Below are 16,052 nucleotides of genomic sequence, written 5' to 3'. Positions count from 1 at the left end.
TGTAATTATTACAGAGTTACGCGGACGAAGACCACGCCTTGTCAGGCGTGTTGGAACACGCTTATCGTTCCATAGAGGACTTCCTCGCAGAGTGCCTCGCCCTGGACGCGTCCTAGTGCCTCAAGCCGAACGCTCCCTCGTTGTCTCTAGCTCGCCTACTTCTGATACATCCCAGATGGATGTGGATGCTCGTCAAGAAGGCTCTCGTCGTTCAGGACTAGACTGTAGCTCGAATATATATAGAAAGAAGAAAAAAGTAATAATAATAATAATAATCGGACGTAACTCCGAGACCCGGTCCTGGAACGTAGCGGTGAAAGCGTATAGCGTGAACGAACCGATTAAAAGAAGAAAAAAAACCAAAAAAAAAAAAAATAAAAAATGCTAGTCAGAGCCAGGGGATGAGGCGTGAACTTATCGTTTGTATAATAAGTAAACCGTTAATAAGTAACCGTTGTATATCAGCCACCTGCATCAGCCTGCGGAGATCCCTCTTTGCTACCGACGAAACTTTTCACTTTTGCTCTCTCTCTCTTTCTCTCTCCGAAAGCGGATATATACAAACACAAATTTCTAGTCCACGATCTCCTTCCCTGTCTCCCATTCATCCAGATGGCGCAACTAGCTAGCTATTATGGCGCGATTCGAGACACTGTTTCGAGATTCGACGCTCGAGGATTCGAGGCTCGTTGCGAGGCTCCTCGCAGTTCCTCCTCCCCGTGTTTGCCCCTCGCCTCGGCCTCGATCGGTCTCTCGCGAAGAATCGGCGAACGGTGTCGCGCCTCTCGCAAGCTTGCAAGCTCTAAACTCATTTTTTATACACAGCGAAACCTTCGAGACGAAGGTGTCGACATCTCAGCGAACGAGCTTAGCGCGAGCTTGCAAGTTCGCGTCCCGCGTTTTTTATATCGACGCTTACACGCGCGTAAAAACATGTACACGCATGCACATATACATTCAGTCATTTTCTGCTCATTGGCGCCGTTTGTATATCGCTCCGCTTTCCGAGGATATCCGAGCTTGTGTCGATAATAAGCTTGCAAGCTTCCATCAATCGCCTTCTTCATTCAGAGAACCGCCTTCTTCTCTTTCTCTCTCTCTCTCTACGAGCGAGTCGCCTTTAGATCGAGTACAGACACAGAGCTTGCAAGCTCGCGCTTCGCGACGTTTCTCCCTCTTCGATTACATCGGTCTCTACCATGATCCCCTTGGCTACTACCTCCTGTACCGACGTGACACATGCATACACGCACACACGTACACGCATATACATTATTTCATAGAAAGCCTAGTCTTAAGTTTTATGTACAGCTTCGCGCCTAGTCTGTGTATCGTGTAACGTGGGAGAGGAGATGAAAAGGAAAAAAATAGGAGAAGGAAAGAAGGGAAGGAAAGAAAATTTCCCTTCCATCGTTATCCATATATATATACGTACATAAATACACGCACACACGAATACACGAATCCTTTCTACCGTTTGATTCTTCGATATTTGTAATATATCCGTGTCTCTTTGAAACGAGTCCCTTGGTGCAGGAAAGCGTTTCCTCCCCCCCCCCCCCCCCCCTTCGACGAGGTTCGAGCGTGTTCCCCGTTTATCGTTGATCGTTTGTTGTATTATATATCGCTAAGTTGTACTATAAACACAATACTGTTTCCAGAAATTAAATAACTATGAATTAAGTAAGTTAAGCGCGACGCGAAGCTTTAGGATAATAATGAACCTCGTTCAGGTTTCACCTCGTATACTTTTTAGCTCGTTTGAAAGGAAAGGGACCTCGTCGTCGAGGGCAACAACGTATTCCCCTTTCTCTCGATCACAAATACATCGATCCCGGGGAGCGGCCCGAAGAGGATCTCTTAAGAGGATCGATTTCGGAGAATTCGTCGATCGTATGCAAAAATATTCTAGAAGAAAAAAACAAAATATGAGAAAGAACGTAAGAATCCTCGAACAAGACGATCGATCGACGAATCCGAGGAATTCCTTCGGGCCACTCTAGGTCGACGTGGTGGAAGATCGATGTTCGTTCAGACGCGGTTGATGTTGGAGGATGGATAATCGTTCGGGATCGATCGATCTTGCGGGATTCCACCGTGTATGTATGTCCTTCTCGTCGCTCGAAATCGATCCACCGGTTAACATAATCGTAAATCTCTATGTGTCTTTTCAAATTTGTACCGTGAATCGATTCGAACTTGTTCCGAATTATTCCTATAGTTGTAACTCTGGATCTGAATTCGGGTTTCGAGAAGGTGAGCACGTTTTTACTCGATGTTACTCGTAAGTTCGATCGAAACGGGACAATTTTCACGGTTGATAAAGAGAGGACTTATAAGAGGAAAAAAAAAATAAAAAAATAAAAATAATAATAATCGAAACAAAACTATATCGCGCTCGAACGAAGAGAGTCGCACGTCGCCATAAACGCTGCCTGCCAAGCAGCCCTTAAATGCCGACAATCAAGGCTAGTGCAACTAATCAAACGATAATAAATAGAGAAAAAAAAAAAAAAAAAAAAAACGAGGAGAGGATGAAGAAATTTACCTAATAATAATTAATAAAATTCTTAGAGATGAGTGATCGATGATGGTTCGTCCACATGATTGATTGGCGTGGTTGAGGACCTCGAATGGGTCGAAGGGATCGAGTTAGAGATAACCCTTCGATCGATGCACGGATAGTAGACGTGGCAAATCGAAATTAGATCGAAATTACGTGCTTGATGTCGATCGTAGAGAGTACAAAAAAAAGTGAAACCGCGCCCGATCAAGGAATCTTTCCTCGGGTTTAATCTTTCGAGAAAGATTAAATTCGAATCAATCTCGCCCTTTTCCTCGGGATGCGAATTAAAATTGGAAATTAATGGAAATTATAGAAGAAAAATTTGATGTATCAGCTTTTCGTCGATCAACAATTTGCTTTGTTTTATATCCATATATATGTATATTAAAACGTGAAAGAGTTAGAATCGTAAAAAATTGTTGTTGTAAAAATTAAAAAAAAATATTTCTTACTTTCTCTCAAGTTTTTCCACTGTGATTTTCATGATAAATGGCGTTGAATAAAAAAGAAAATTCTCGAAATTGTTCTCGAGGGGGTTCCTTGGTCGCGCGACAAGGAACAAACACGCATTAGTGTTAAAAACCACATTGTAAAAGTTCATTTTTTTCGTGAGTAATCTTCCTTGAAGGGAACGTGAAGGAAGAGAGGGATGAAAGAACGAAAGAAAGAGAGTAGAAGCGAGAATGGGTGGGAGTGAGTGAGAGTGTGCAAAAATCGCAATCAATTATTAACTTATAATAAACGGCAAAAAGTGCGGCGAAAAACATTAAAAAAAAACGTAGGCGTAAGTATCGGTCTCACGAGCACGGCAGGCACGCAATAAAAAAAAAAAAAAATAAAGGGAAATAAATGCAATTGCAAACGTGGAACAACTGCAAAACGTGGACGGTGTAATAATATGGACAAGTGTAAGAAGGAATTGTAGGCATGCGATTGGAATTAAGAAGTCGTAAGAAAACTAAAAAAAAAAAAAAATAAATAAAAATGAAAAACCTTGGTAGCAGCGCATAAGGGTATCTATAAGCTTTTGGTAACGTATTATCGCCGCTAGGCTAAAGAGAATTAAATTAAAAATAAAAAAAAGAAAAAATATATATATATATATATATTATACAATAAAGAGAGGAAAAAAAAATAAATAAATAAATGCGACACACAGAGAAAGAGAAGACACACACGCAGGACATCGTAAATTATTGCAATTGACGCGGAAGACTCGAGTTTAATGTATCGGGCCCGTGCGAAAATTTCGGACGAATTTCAGCGAATTATTTATATATCGATTAATGATTCGCACATGTCCGACCACGCGAAATCGTTCGTCGACGTTCAACGATTTCGAGATGACGATGGAGAAAAATAGAAAAAAAATAAAATAAAATAACAAAAATAAAATAAAATAAGGAGAAATCGCGAGCGTTTGTGTTGTTCGTAACACACGGAGAAAATTAATCGATAATAATTAATAAGGCGGCTAATTGAAATTATTTGGATAATCTGTGATATCTCAGATTGACGATTATTATTCGAATTAGACGGTGTTTTTAACGTCTATTCCACTCGAACATCGAGGTATTAATAGATAAGGTATTATCGATAAACGAAATTTTGCTCGAGTAAAGAGCTCTTCGAACCGAGTCCGAGTCTCTCGATCGATAATCGATGTTAATTTAATAAATGGTAAAAGCGATGCTCAAACGATTTCTTCAGGATTCTTGAAATTGTTGTTTACTAAATTGTTATTCTAAATGTATCATAGCTAGTTTCGTCGAAAATACGACCTCTTCCTTGTACACTTCTCAATGTTTCATTGTGCGATCGTTTTTTAAAAAGCATTCCTCGTACGGAATATAATATATATATCAGAAAACGCGATTAAATACGAATTTAACGTGGATTAAGAAAAATACCATTGAAACGATATTATTGTATTCGCTTAATTTCCTTCGCTGCGTATATATCTTGGAACTCTCGTTTACGACAATACCGACTGTGCAACTTTTCACCTAACCTATATTTTTAACTCTTGGATCGATACTCGAATATCAAGTTATCCTTTTCATATATAATTGTATCATTAATACCACTCGAATTGTTGCATCTTTAACGAACATTTTCAAATCCATACGAATTCTTATATAAAATATTCGTATGAATTACGAATAAAATATCGTGTTGATCAAAAAATCAAATTTAAAGAAACTTTTACGGTATCGAATAAACCGTAAAGGTTATTTTACCTCGATCGATAAAATCGATCGTTAAAATTGGCTCGCTCTCAAATAATCTTCCGATATACTCGATATACACGTGAAATGCATACGTGAAAGGAGGTAATCAAACGTATCGATGTTCGCATTGTTCGACGACCTCGGACCCGGTTAGCCCTTAGCCTTTACTCAACCACGTTATATTATCGTATTATCAGACTCCTCGATGCGGACAGCATCTCGAAACTACGTCTGAATGATCAGAGAGATACGGTACAATCGATCAGTACACTCGGAAGCGTTGAGTCGAGATATCTGGCCAACGACTCGTTGAATTCGATCGTGCTCCGCGAGTGTGGCCGACGCGATCGGACAATTGTTTTTTATATAATATCCGCTCGGATCATCAAGCGAGCGTTTAATTAATCGTTCGAGATTAAGAGAAGTGCGTTCTCGATATGTTTCTCGTGGGAGACGAGGGCACGCGGATTGTGTTTCCACACGGTTTTTTACGATATTCGCACGGACCTGGAGACCGAACATCCACGAAATCGGCCTAAGTATCGATCGTTTCTACAAAACATAGATGGTTTCCATATACGCGAATTATCGATATGATTACACACGTTTGAACGGTCGAATTAAGTTAATTTTATTTTTCCAAAGTTTTAATGTTGAGAAATTTGAGAAATTTTGAAAATCATAAGTTTTTAAACAGGGGAAAAATCGTTCAACGTGTTAGAAAGATTAATCTTTTTCATTAATAATAATAATAATAATAATAATAATAGAATATTTTATAGAAAGTTTCCTCATTTTTTTCAAGAACGCCGATTTCGCGGATATCGTTAATAATTCCACGTAAACACCCACGAGATAATCATGTTACTAAGACTCTGCGTTTTTTAATATCAGCGAGACTCGCCCCTGACGGGCGAACAAAAAGTGTTTTCAATAAACTGTTACATTACCTGAAGTCCCTCTCTTGTCGTTCTCTTTTGTTCCTTTCGATTTAAACATAAAAAACTTTGAATCGATCATCAATGGACAACGCCAATTAATTTCTTCTTTTTGTTTCTCCAAATGACGTTGACGTGTTGAAAAGAAAATCATTAAAATATTTTTCACGAAAACTCGCGAAACGAGTTGTATCCCTCGCGATCGAAAATTATGTCTTTACGACGACATCGTAGAAAGAAACGTTCGAGAAAATTGATAAATACGCGACGTAGTAATAATAATAATAATAGTAATAATAATAATAATAATAATAAACGAGAGATTCATTCCCATCTTCCAAAGCACAAGTAAAATATTAAAGAATAATTTTTAAAAAAATTGATATCATTATTCGTTCGATATATTTCATCATATTTGATATTTTTAAGAATAAGCGAGCATTTCTACGCGACCAGGTCGAAGAGCGTGCAAAACATTGGCTCGAAAGTGGTGTCGAGTCAAACTGTGGTACTTTCGAAACAATCATCGGACAGCAGTATAATTTATTTAGGCTCCTTTCGAAAAATTCCCGAGTTAATAAATTTGGAAGAGATCAACGAGTTACCAGTCGATGAAAAAGTTCAATCATCTTCAAATATCGAGGTAATATCGTTATTAAAATTATTTTTATTGAGTTAACAGATTAACGAACAAAATTTCTTACAGATACAATACAACAAAATTGAAAATTCCTTGCAATAATCGAAGAAATATTTTCTTACAAAGTATTTCCATTTTCTTTTCCACTCGAAAATCATCAAACTGTCATGGATAATGATATATTATTCTTCCACAAAATGGATACAATTAAATGTAAGTATAATAAATATATAAATTATATAAATTATAAATTATTCTTCGATATTAAACGTAATCGTTTCCTTTGATCTTACAAGGCAGATAAGTAGAGACAAGAAATTTTCTCGAGGAAGATACGTTCTCTATCTCCGCCTTTCCCAACTTTCGCATCACTCCGAGTTCTCCGAGGAACGCCGCAGTCGTGTAAGGCCTACCTTCGAGGGCCGTCAATTTCGACAAATCGAATTCCGTGAGAGGAGCTGTGTTGACGCCCAAAGCGAGCAATTCCGACGGATGTACTCCAAGCCAACGCACGTTTGAACAGGCCAAACTTTCCCTCTCTCTGGATAACGCTGCCGAGCCGAAACTAATTTGCAAAAGGAAATTTTCTGGATATTCATACATTCGTAAACAATTTTAATATTTCTTCTTAACGTCGTTTTCTTTTTATTAAAAATTTTTACTTTTTTTTAACAATTGTACATATATAACTTTATAAATATTTATGAATACACGTGATATTTATGATACACGCCCTCTTTAATTTAATTTTTCTTAATAAAAGTATTAATTTATATCTACGAGTGAGTTTTTATTTTTTTCCCCATTTTTTTTTCTTTTTTGAGAACGATTATTAAAGTATCATTTATTTAGAAGAATATCGTTGTAATATTTATTATAGAAATATTGTTTGATGAATTTACCGGTAAACGCACATGATGTCGATGCCGAAAGGATCCGCGTCGACGATTATATAAACCGGAAGTTCCAATTTCTCGGACAACAGCTTGACAAGCATTCTAGTGGCAACGTCCGGGTATCCTTTCCCCGTGACCAGGATACAATTCAAAGAGGAGGTGCAATCGTCTTCTAATAATTTTTGAAAGACGGAATCCTTCTCAACGATCAACACCAATCTTGCCCTGCTTCGAGCGGAAATTACGTTTGAGACTAGGTGAGGGATCAATGCACCCCCTGGAACGGTGCAATCGATAACTCGATTGTCGGCCAGTGTAAGGGTCAATTCGCCTGCCACCAATCCCTTCGAAGTTGGCAATAAATCTAAGCGATCAGATAGAATTTTCAAAGAGAAATATAGACACGAATAGAAGAGAATGAGAATTTTTCCCCAATATCTTTTATGCAATTATAAAATTGTACGATTTAGAAAAAAATATAGGATGAAATAATTCGAAATTGAATTTTTTTGAAAGAGAAGAGAAGAGACTCACTGAGATCCCATGGCGCGCAATTAAGCAAATTAGCAACGTGATGTACCGCTTGGTCCAAGCATCTTTGCTCCGGGACTAAATTCGAGGTGTTCTCGTTTTTCAGGTCGTAATAAAGGGACCGTCTCGTGAGAGTTGTGTTCGTAATTAGCAAACGATGCGCCGTGGCCATCACAGTCATCATTAAAGCAAACTTGTCTTTGCCCCTTTTGCTAGCAAAATCTTGCGTCACTCTTCTCGTCCCGTTCCCTTCGGTTTCTTCGACGTTTCGTTCAGGTTTTTCCTCGTGAAATTGTGATTCGGGGTCGTTCTCGATCATCTCAACGTCTGTTCGAGCGTAATTTCGTGGCAGGGAGTATGAAATTTGCGGTAGACGACCCGAGGATATCTGTTCGATCACGGTTAAAGTTACATCTTCGATACGTGCTATTAATTGCTTCCTATTAGATAATGTAAATACTTTTTTAATTCTAAAAAAGATTCATGATTAATTGAAATATATCTATTAAGAGAGTTCATTCTTTCACCTTAATTCTGTGTTATTTATCACAGGTAAATCGATTTTCTTTTCCTCAACGTTCTCTAATTGATCGATAATGTCAGAGGATACTTTCATTCTCATGTTTCGATTCATTTTTGACACTTTGTCTGCAATAAGTAATTTAACGCTATATTTTGTTATCGATAAAAATATGCGGAGAGTTTGAATACTTTTTGAAAAGAAGATAATTGTAATCGTTGCTCATCTATAAAATGGAACATCCATATGAGGGGATAGATGCGTCGTAAGTATATTTTACATTTATTTCTGTATTTTTATGTCGTATATATATTTTATAGTGTACGTATATTTTTCAGAGTGGCCACCTAACTTTAACACGTGGAATATTTCGCTTGGTTTTGATAATATTAAAAAATATTTTAGATAAAAGTTGAATAACTTTCAGAAGGATACATTCTAATTTTATTAATTTTTCCATAAGTGAATACGTAGAGATAATATAAAAGTCTACTTTATTTTTTTAAATAGGATTATATATTTCTTGATACATTGATAAATGCAATGTATTAATTTCTATAAAAAAACTATTAGATCACTTATAGGAAAAAATCATTAGTTTTGATAGTCAATAATCAAAAATAATCAAATATTTCTTAAATATTAAAATATTAAAAACTTTTTGCTATAAGTGGTCTAGTAGTTTTATATAGAGAATATTAAATTGCATCGAATAATGTATTAACAAATATTTGATTCTATTTATAAAAATAACGTTGACTTTCGCTTACTCTTTAGGTATTCATTTACAAAAAAAAATTCGTGACATCAGAATATAGATCTCTTGAAATTATTTAATTATTATTTAAAACATTTTTTCATATTAACAAAACCAACTGAAATGTTGCAGTTGATAAAGTTAAAAGTCCATCTTGTTACTTCTAAATATTTAGAAGTAACAGAAAAATACAAACAGAAGGTAAGTATAAAAGGTAAGTATACGTAGAATTAAGGAAACAGTAAAAAAAAAAAAAAAAAAAAAAAAAAAAGATTAATATCATAAATAGAAGCAGCAAAAGGTAAGTATAAAAGGTAAGTATATAAGGTAAGTATAAAAGGTAAGTATTTATATAAATTTATATAAAACCATACAATAAAAAGTCGAAAATTTTAGTCAGAATCATAGAATGCCACTTCTTCACATATTATATTCTCCTAATCAAAAATCGAAATTTGAGCCAAAATCATTGAGAATTTGAATTCCGCGAAAAATTTTGCCTGCCACCTCTTCACATATCATATTCTCCTAATCAAAAGTCGAAATTTTAGCCAAAATCTTAAAAAAATTGGATTTTAAGAAAAATTTTGCCTGCCACCTCTTCACGTATCATATTCTCCTAATCAAAAGTCGAAATTTTAGCCAAAATCTTTAAGAACTTGAATTCCGCGAAAAATTCCGCCTGCCACCTCTTCACGTATCATGTTCTCCTAATCAAAAGTCGAAATTTTAGCGAAAATTTCTAGGAACCTGAATTCCGTGAAAAATTTCGCCTGCCACCTCTTCACATATCATATTCTCCTAATCAAAAGTCGAAATTTTAGCCAAAATTTCTAAGAACCTGAATTCCGCGTAAAATTTTGCCTGCCACCTCTTCATGTATCATATTCTCCTAATCAATAATCTAAATTTTAGCCAAAATCTTTAAGAACCAGAAATCTGCGAAAAATTCCGCCTGCCACCTCTTCACGTATCATGTTCTCCTAATCAAAAGTCGAAATTTTAGCCAAAATCTTTAAGAACCTGAATTCCGCGAAAAATTTTGCCTGCCACCTCTTCACGTATCATATTCTCCTAATCAAAAGTCGAAATTTTAGCCAAAATCTTTAAGAACCTGAATTCCGCGAAAAATTTTGCCTGCCACCCCTTCACGTATCATGTTCTCCTAATCAAAAGTCGAAATTTTAGCCAAAATCTTAAAAAAATTGGATTTTAAGAAAAATTTTGCCTGCCACCTCTTCACGTATCATATTCTCCTAATCAAAAGTCGAAATTTTAGCCAAAATCTTTAAGAACTTGAATTCCGCGAAAAATTCCGCCTGCCACCTCTTCACGTATCATGTTCTCCTAATCAAAAGTCGAAATTTTAGCGAAAATTTCTAGGAACCTGAATTCCGTGAAAAATTTCGCCTGCCACTTCTTCACGTATCATATTCTCCTAATCAAAAGTCGAAATTTTAGTCAGAATCTTAAAGAAATTGGAGTTTAAGAAAAATTTTGCCTGCCACCTCTTCACGCATTATATTCTCCTAATCAAAAGTCGAAATTTTAGCCAAAATCATTGAGAATTTGAATACCGAGAAAAATTTTGCCTGCCACCTCTTCACATATCATATTCTCCTAATCAAAAGTCGAAATTTTAGCCAAAATCTTTAAGAACTTGAATTCCGCGAAAAATTCCGCCTGCCACCTCTTCACGTATCATGTTCTCCTAATCAAAAGTCGAAATTTTAGCCAAAATTTCTAAGAACCTGAATTCCGTGAAAAATTTCGCCTGCCACCTCTTCACGTATCATATTCTCCTAATCAAAAGTCGAAATTTTAGCCAAAATTTCTAAGAACCTGAATTCCGCGTAAAATTTTGCCTGCCACCTCTTCATGTATCATATTCTCCTAATCAATAATCTAAATTTTAGCCAAAATCTTTAAGAACCTGAAATCTGCGAAAAATTCCGCCTGCCACCTCTTCACGTATCATGTTCTCCTAATCAAAAGTCGAAATTTTAGCCAAAATCTTTAAGAACCTGAATTCCGCGAAAAATTTTGCCTGCCACCTCTTCACGTATCATGTTCTCCTAATCAAAAGTCGAAATTTTAGCCAAAATCTTAAAAAAATTGGATTTTAAGAAAAATTTTGCCTGCCACCTCTTCACGTATCATATTCTCCTAATCAAAAGTCGAAATTTTAGCCAAAATCTTTAAGAACTTGAATTCCGCGAAAAATTCCGCCTGCCACCTCTTCACGTATCATGTTCTCCTAATCAAAAGTCGAAATTTTAGCGAAAATTTCTAGGATCCTGAATTCCGTGAAAAATTTCGCCTGCCACCTCTTCACGTATCATATTCTCCTAATCAAAAGTCGAAATTTTAGCCAAAATTTCTAGGAACCCGAATTCAGCGAAAAATTTCGCCTGCCACCTCTTCAGGTATCATATCCTCCTAATCAAAAGTCGAAATTTTAGTCAAAATTTCTAGGAATCTGAATTTCGCGAAAAATTTCGCCTGCCACCTCTTCACGTATCATATTCTCCTAATCAAAAGTCGAAATTTTAGTCAAAATCTTTAAGAACCTGAATTCCGCGAAAAATTTTGCCTGCCACGTCTTCACGTATCATATTCTCCTAATCAAAAGTCGAAATTTTAGCCAAAATCTTTAAGAACTTGAATTCCGCGAAAAATTCCGCCTGCCACCTCTTCACGTATCATGTTCTCCTAATCAAAAGTCGAAATTTTAGCCAAAATCTTTAAGAACCTGAATTCCGCGAAAAATTTTGCCTGCCACCTCTTCACATATCATATTCTCCTAATCAAAAGTCGAAATTTTAGCCAAAATCTTTAAGAACCTGAATTCCGCGAAAAATTTTGCCTGCCACCTCTTCACGTATCATATTCTCCTAATCAAAAGTCGTAATTTTAGCCAAAATTTCTAGGAACCCGAATTCAGCGAAAAATTTCGCCTGCCACCTCTTCAGGTATCATATCCTCCTAATCAAAAGTCGAAATTTTAGCGAAAATTTCTAGGAACCTGAAATCTGCGAAAAATTCCGCCTGCCACCTCTTCACGTATCATATTCTCCTAATCAAAAGTCGAAATTTTAGCCAAAATTTCTAAGAACCTGAATTCCGTGAAAAATTTTGCCTGCCACCTCTTCACGTATCATATTCTCCTAATCAAAAGTCGGGATTTTAGCCAAAATCTTGAAGAACTTGAATTCCGCGAAAAATTTTGCCTGCCACCTCTTCGCGTATCATATTCTCCTAATCAAATGTCGAAATTTTAGCCAAAATCTTTGAGAATTTGAATTCCGCGGAAAATTTTGCCTGCCACCTCTTTACGTATCATATTCTCCTAATCAAAAATCGAAAATTTTTGCCATATTTTATAAAGATTTTAGGAAAATATAATCTAAGAAGTGATATATAAAAATTTTATGGAATTGTAGTTACTTACTTATTTACTTACCTTTTACTTACCTGTTTAATTATTTTCCATACTTACCTTTTTGGACCTTTTTTTTTATCTAAATTTTTTTTCATCATTTTACTTAATTCTAATTAAATTTAATATAGATATTTGTGTTTTACTTACATTTTACGTAGATACCTCTTCAAATTGGAATATTTGAATTACAGAATCTGCAACATAAAATAAAGTTTGTGTTGAAAAGGATATGTATTGAAATATAAAGATACAAAATTGTATATAAAATATCGTAAATATTATAATATAACGAAGTGTTATATATATAGAGCGTAAGTAGAAAGAGGTCAAAAAATTTAAGAATTGACTGGTTGTTCCATCTCTTGATAATCAAAGATATTTTTTAAAAATAGGATAAAGTAGATTAAGAATTGAATTTTTTCGCCATCTCTTGAGTATTTTTAAAAATAGGTTGCTCAAAAGATGGCACTAGTTGTTAATTCTAAATCTACTTTATCATAATTTTAAAAGAGTACTCTGTGTCTTTAAGAGATGGTGCTGAATGTCAATTCTTATTGCTGTCTTTTTCTTGGCATTTATTCTCTTTGTCTTACGTTTTGTATATGACACTCTGAAGATGGCGCTAATGTTTTATTCTTTCTCTGTCTCTCTCAATCTATCATCTAGTATCCTTAGTCGTATTTATAAAAATTCTCTTATTCATTCTATCTTATATCTCAGATTTTTCACTCGAAAATCGTATCTTTCTTGATATTTTTTTTATTTTATAAAATACGTATAAGAATACGTACATATATCTTCCGCGATATACGAGAATGCGCCGATATTAATAATTTTTTCCTTCACAGATGGCACAAGGAATAATCTTACTCGTCTATCTCAAACTTCCTTATCGACATTACCATACCAAAAACTAATTCTAATAACACAAATACATTCGTAAAGTATTCAAAGCTCGTACTATCGTATTAAGAATTAAATATTTAATCTGAATAAACCAAGTCAAACATTCTTTCCTCTACACGAATACAATTTCAAATAATAACTTTCCCATCCGTGTTTCCATTAAAAAAGAAATCCTTGAGAAAAAACCACCATCCTTAACCGCCCAGAAATAGTCCAATCACCTTTCAACTTGCAGCTAGACGAGAGAAAAGAGCGGAAACATTTATCCGCAAATGTGGAAGCGAAAAGGAGTCAAGAGGCGGCTCCAATTCGAATAAAGATTCAAAATCGATCGGCTCCAGTTTGTTCGAACGCGAGTTTAGAAGGCAGCCAGGGCCGGATAAAAATCTACCACCTATCCGAACGTAACATTCTCACAGCAATAAACATATTAAGTTGTCCCACGGGCGGACAAGTATTGGTCCGCGGCGTGCGGCTCGGCTTACGGAACGGTCGACAACGATTTTCCCGGTCGGGGCACGACTCTCGTATCGAGTAGCGAATCTCGAGTCGGACACCCCGCTGCGCATTTGTTGAGCAGCGACCATTGAACGCCGCGCTACCGAGTGCACTAAAGACACTTCAGGATCTCATTGTGCTGCACAAAACAGTGGCCGGTACTTGCAAAACGCTCGATTGTAACGAAATTCGGCGCTCGGTCGCAACGCGTTCGTTCCAGGTTTATCGAGTTTCACGAAGAAATTCTTTTCAACGAGAAATTATCCGAATCGTTCGATTTTTTTAATTTAAATCGATAAGAGTAAAAGAAATAAAATTCCAAAGATATTTTTCTTTCTCATCAATCGAAATTAATATGAAAAACGTATTTAACTTCTAATCGCGTATCTATTTAACTATCCCCAGATGCGACATAAATTTCCACGTTCCACCGTTGCAACCACCCGAAGGGACAATGAATGCTAACGAGCCGCCACGGACGTTTGCGACGCGTGCCAAAACATTTTAGGGTCATCGAGAAACTGCCCCTCGACTACAACGTCGTTTCTCCCCCTCCTCCCCTTCAACATCAAATTTATGCATCTCAAAAAAAAAAGAACCATTCGGTAACGTATCCCAAGTAGCCGTGATTTTAGAACCGTCCATCCTCGAAAGAGGAACAACATATTAAGTTTCTCCTTCCAATGTTGCATCGAAAATATTGTATACGAAATTATCGGTTGTCGAAAATTAAACAAAGACAAGTGAAGAGATATTTTTCAATTCCTTTCCATTCTCCTCTCAAGCTATCACAGATGTAATCCACAATTTATCGCGTTAAATCCGAATTTCGCCTCCTCACGGATCCAATTTCCATCCACCATGATTGCATACATTGCGGTCGCCCGGGGCGGCACGGAATCGGCACTCGATCGGCAAAACTGTCCACCGGCGAGGAGAAGCACGGCAAGCAGAAGTGCAGAGACATCTCGAGGAGGGCCCTCCTTCCCTCGCCGGGGATAAAGGGATTATTCATGACAAAATAATAATACGAGAACTCGGTCTCGCATTAAAGACACTCCACAAGGAAGGGGGATAGTGTTACATTGTGCGCAAAGAGAGTACGCACGAGAGAAACACCCCTGAGAATATATAAGCTCTCGAGACTCTCAAATAGGCCCGTATATATACCGACCGCGCCTCCTCCTCAAAAATATCGGTTGGAGTTTGCCACCGTTTTCGTAAACCTCTACGAAAGGAAAAAAAAAGAAATAAATCGGCCTATAATCTTCACGTGTGTGGAATAGAACGAGAGGAGGGGGAGTTACACGAAATTATTCGAAATGATAATCCTCCTTTCTGGATTCCTTCTTCTCCTTCGTAGGATTATGGTGGTATCGTATGGTATGGAAAATACCATGAATCGCATTTTTAGAATTTCGTCTGTCGTTATTATTATAGAAAATTTTCGCTCCAAGAATTCCAAAAGGGGAGGAAAAGGGAGGAAGGGTGGAGGGTCCGCGAAAGTGTAACACGAATCCAAGGTTATTTTTCTCCCCCCTTAAACGGGAATAATCGGCGATGTAAGCCGAGGTAATCCCTTCGGTTTCATTGATCGGGAAAGAAGGCCGCGTATTCGAATATATTTCTAACCTGATCGGGGATGGAGGGGGAGAATGGCGCGGTACCTGTTCGATTTCGAAGCCGATTTGTCAAATCTGACGTCTGCATTCGCGTGGACGACGAGAGACGTGTGACGATTGCGAGTTATTCAAATTCGAAGAGACGAGAGGAGAGAGAAGGAGAAATAGGGAGAGGGGGAGTAGATTTTGGAAAGAGGATTAAACTTTTTACAGAATACAGAATGGAGGAAATAGTTTCCCCTGCTATTTCTCTTTCATGATAATTACATCGAAGAAATTTTATCGTGATACGATTGACTTCCGAGTTCCTCCTGACTTCCGGGGTTGGGGAAAACCGCAGGGAAGGGAACGTTTTTTTTTCAAGCGTTGAAAAAACTCGGTCAAACATCGGAGAAAATAGATCGACAAATGGCCGGCCCATCTTTTGTGGAAAAAGCTAGTAAGTCATAGTTCACTGACGCGGAAAGATCGAATCTGCGCGTCACCTCGAGAGCACTGCTTCGAG

General features: G+C 36.9%; 3 protein-coding genes across 9 annotated transcripts in view; 2 read left to right on the top strand and 1 right to left on the bottom strand.

Moving 5' to 3' along the window:
- The window catches only part of LOC410336 (dipeptidyl aminopeptidase-like protein 6), a 98,706-nt gene extending 95,165 nt beyond the window's left edge, over positions 1 to 3,541 (top strand). For all 7 annotated transcript variants that reach the window (XM_006566378.3, XM_393817.7, XM_016914720.2 and 4 more), the window contains one exon: positions 15 to 3,541. In XM_006566378.3, coding sequence (XP_006566441.1) covers positions 15 to 116 — 102 coding nt within the window. In that variant the 3' untranslated portion in view covers positions 117 to 3,541. The remainder of the gene's footprint in view (positions 1 to 14) is intronic.
- A 2,327-nt stretch (positions 3,542 to 5,868) lies between these two features.
- Positions 5,869 to 6,790, top strand: LOC113219070 (probable crossover junction endonuclease mus81). Its single transcript, XM_026443639.1, has 3 exons — positions 5,869 to 6,083; positions 6,165 to 6,588; positions 6,672 to 6,790. The coding sequence occupies exons 1-2, from the start codon at positions 5,947 to 5,949 to the stop codon at positions 6,412 to 6,414; spliced, it is 387 nt and encodes a 128-aa protein (XP_026299424.1). The 5' UTR covers positions 5,869 to 5,946; the 3' UTR covers positions 6,415 to 6,588; positions 6,672 to 6,790.
- LOC726963 (meiotic recombination protein W68) lies at positions 6,599 to 8,436 on the bottom strand. Its single transcript, XM_026443703.1, has 4 exons — positions 8,330 to 8,436; positions 7,802 to 8,242; positions 7,278 to 7,709; positions 6,599 to 6,940 (listed from the first exon to the last, which is right to left on the bottom strand). Exons 1-4 carry the CDS (start codon positions 8,434 to 8,436, stop codon positions 6,640 to 6,642), a joined length of 1,281 nt encoding a protein of 426 aa, XP_026299488.1. The 3' UTR covers positions 6,599 to 6,639.
- Positions 8,437 to 16,052: the final 7,616 nt, after the last annotated feature.

This window comes from Apis mellifera, linkage group LG11, assembly GCF_003254395.2.
Source record: "Apis mellifera strain DH4 linkage group LG11, Amel_HAv3.1, whole genome shotgun sequence".
Lineage (NCBI taxonomy): Eukaryota > Metazoa > Arthropoda > Insecta > Hymenoptera > Apidae > Apis > Apis mellifera.
This window is presented reverse-complemented; position numbering and strand designations above follow the sequence as displayed.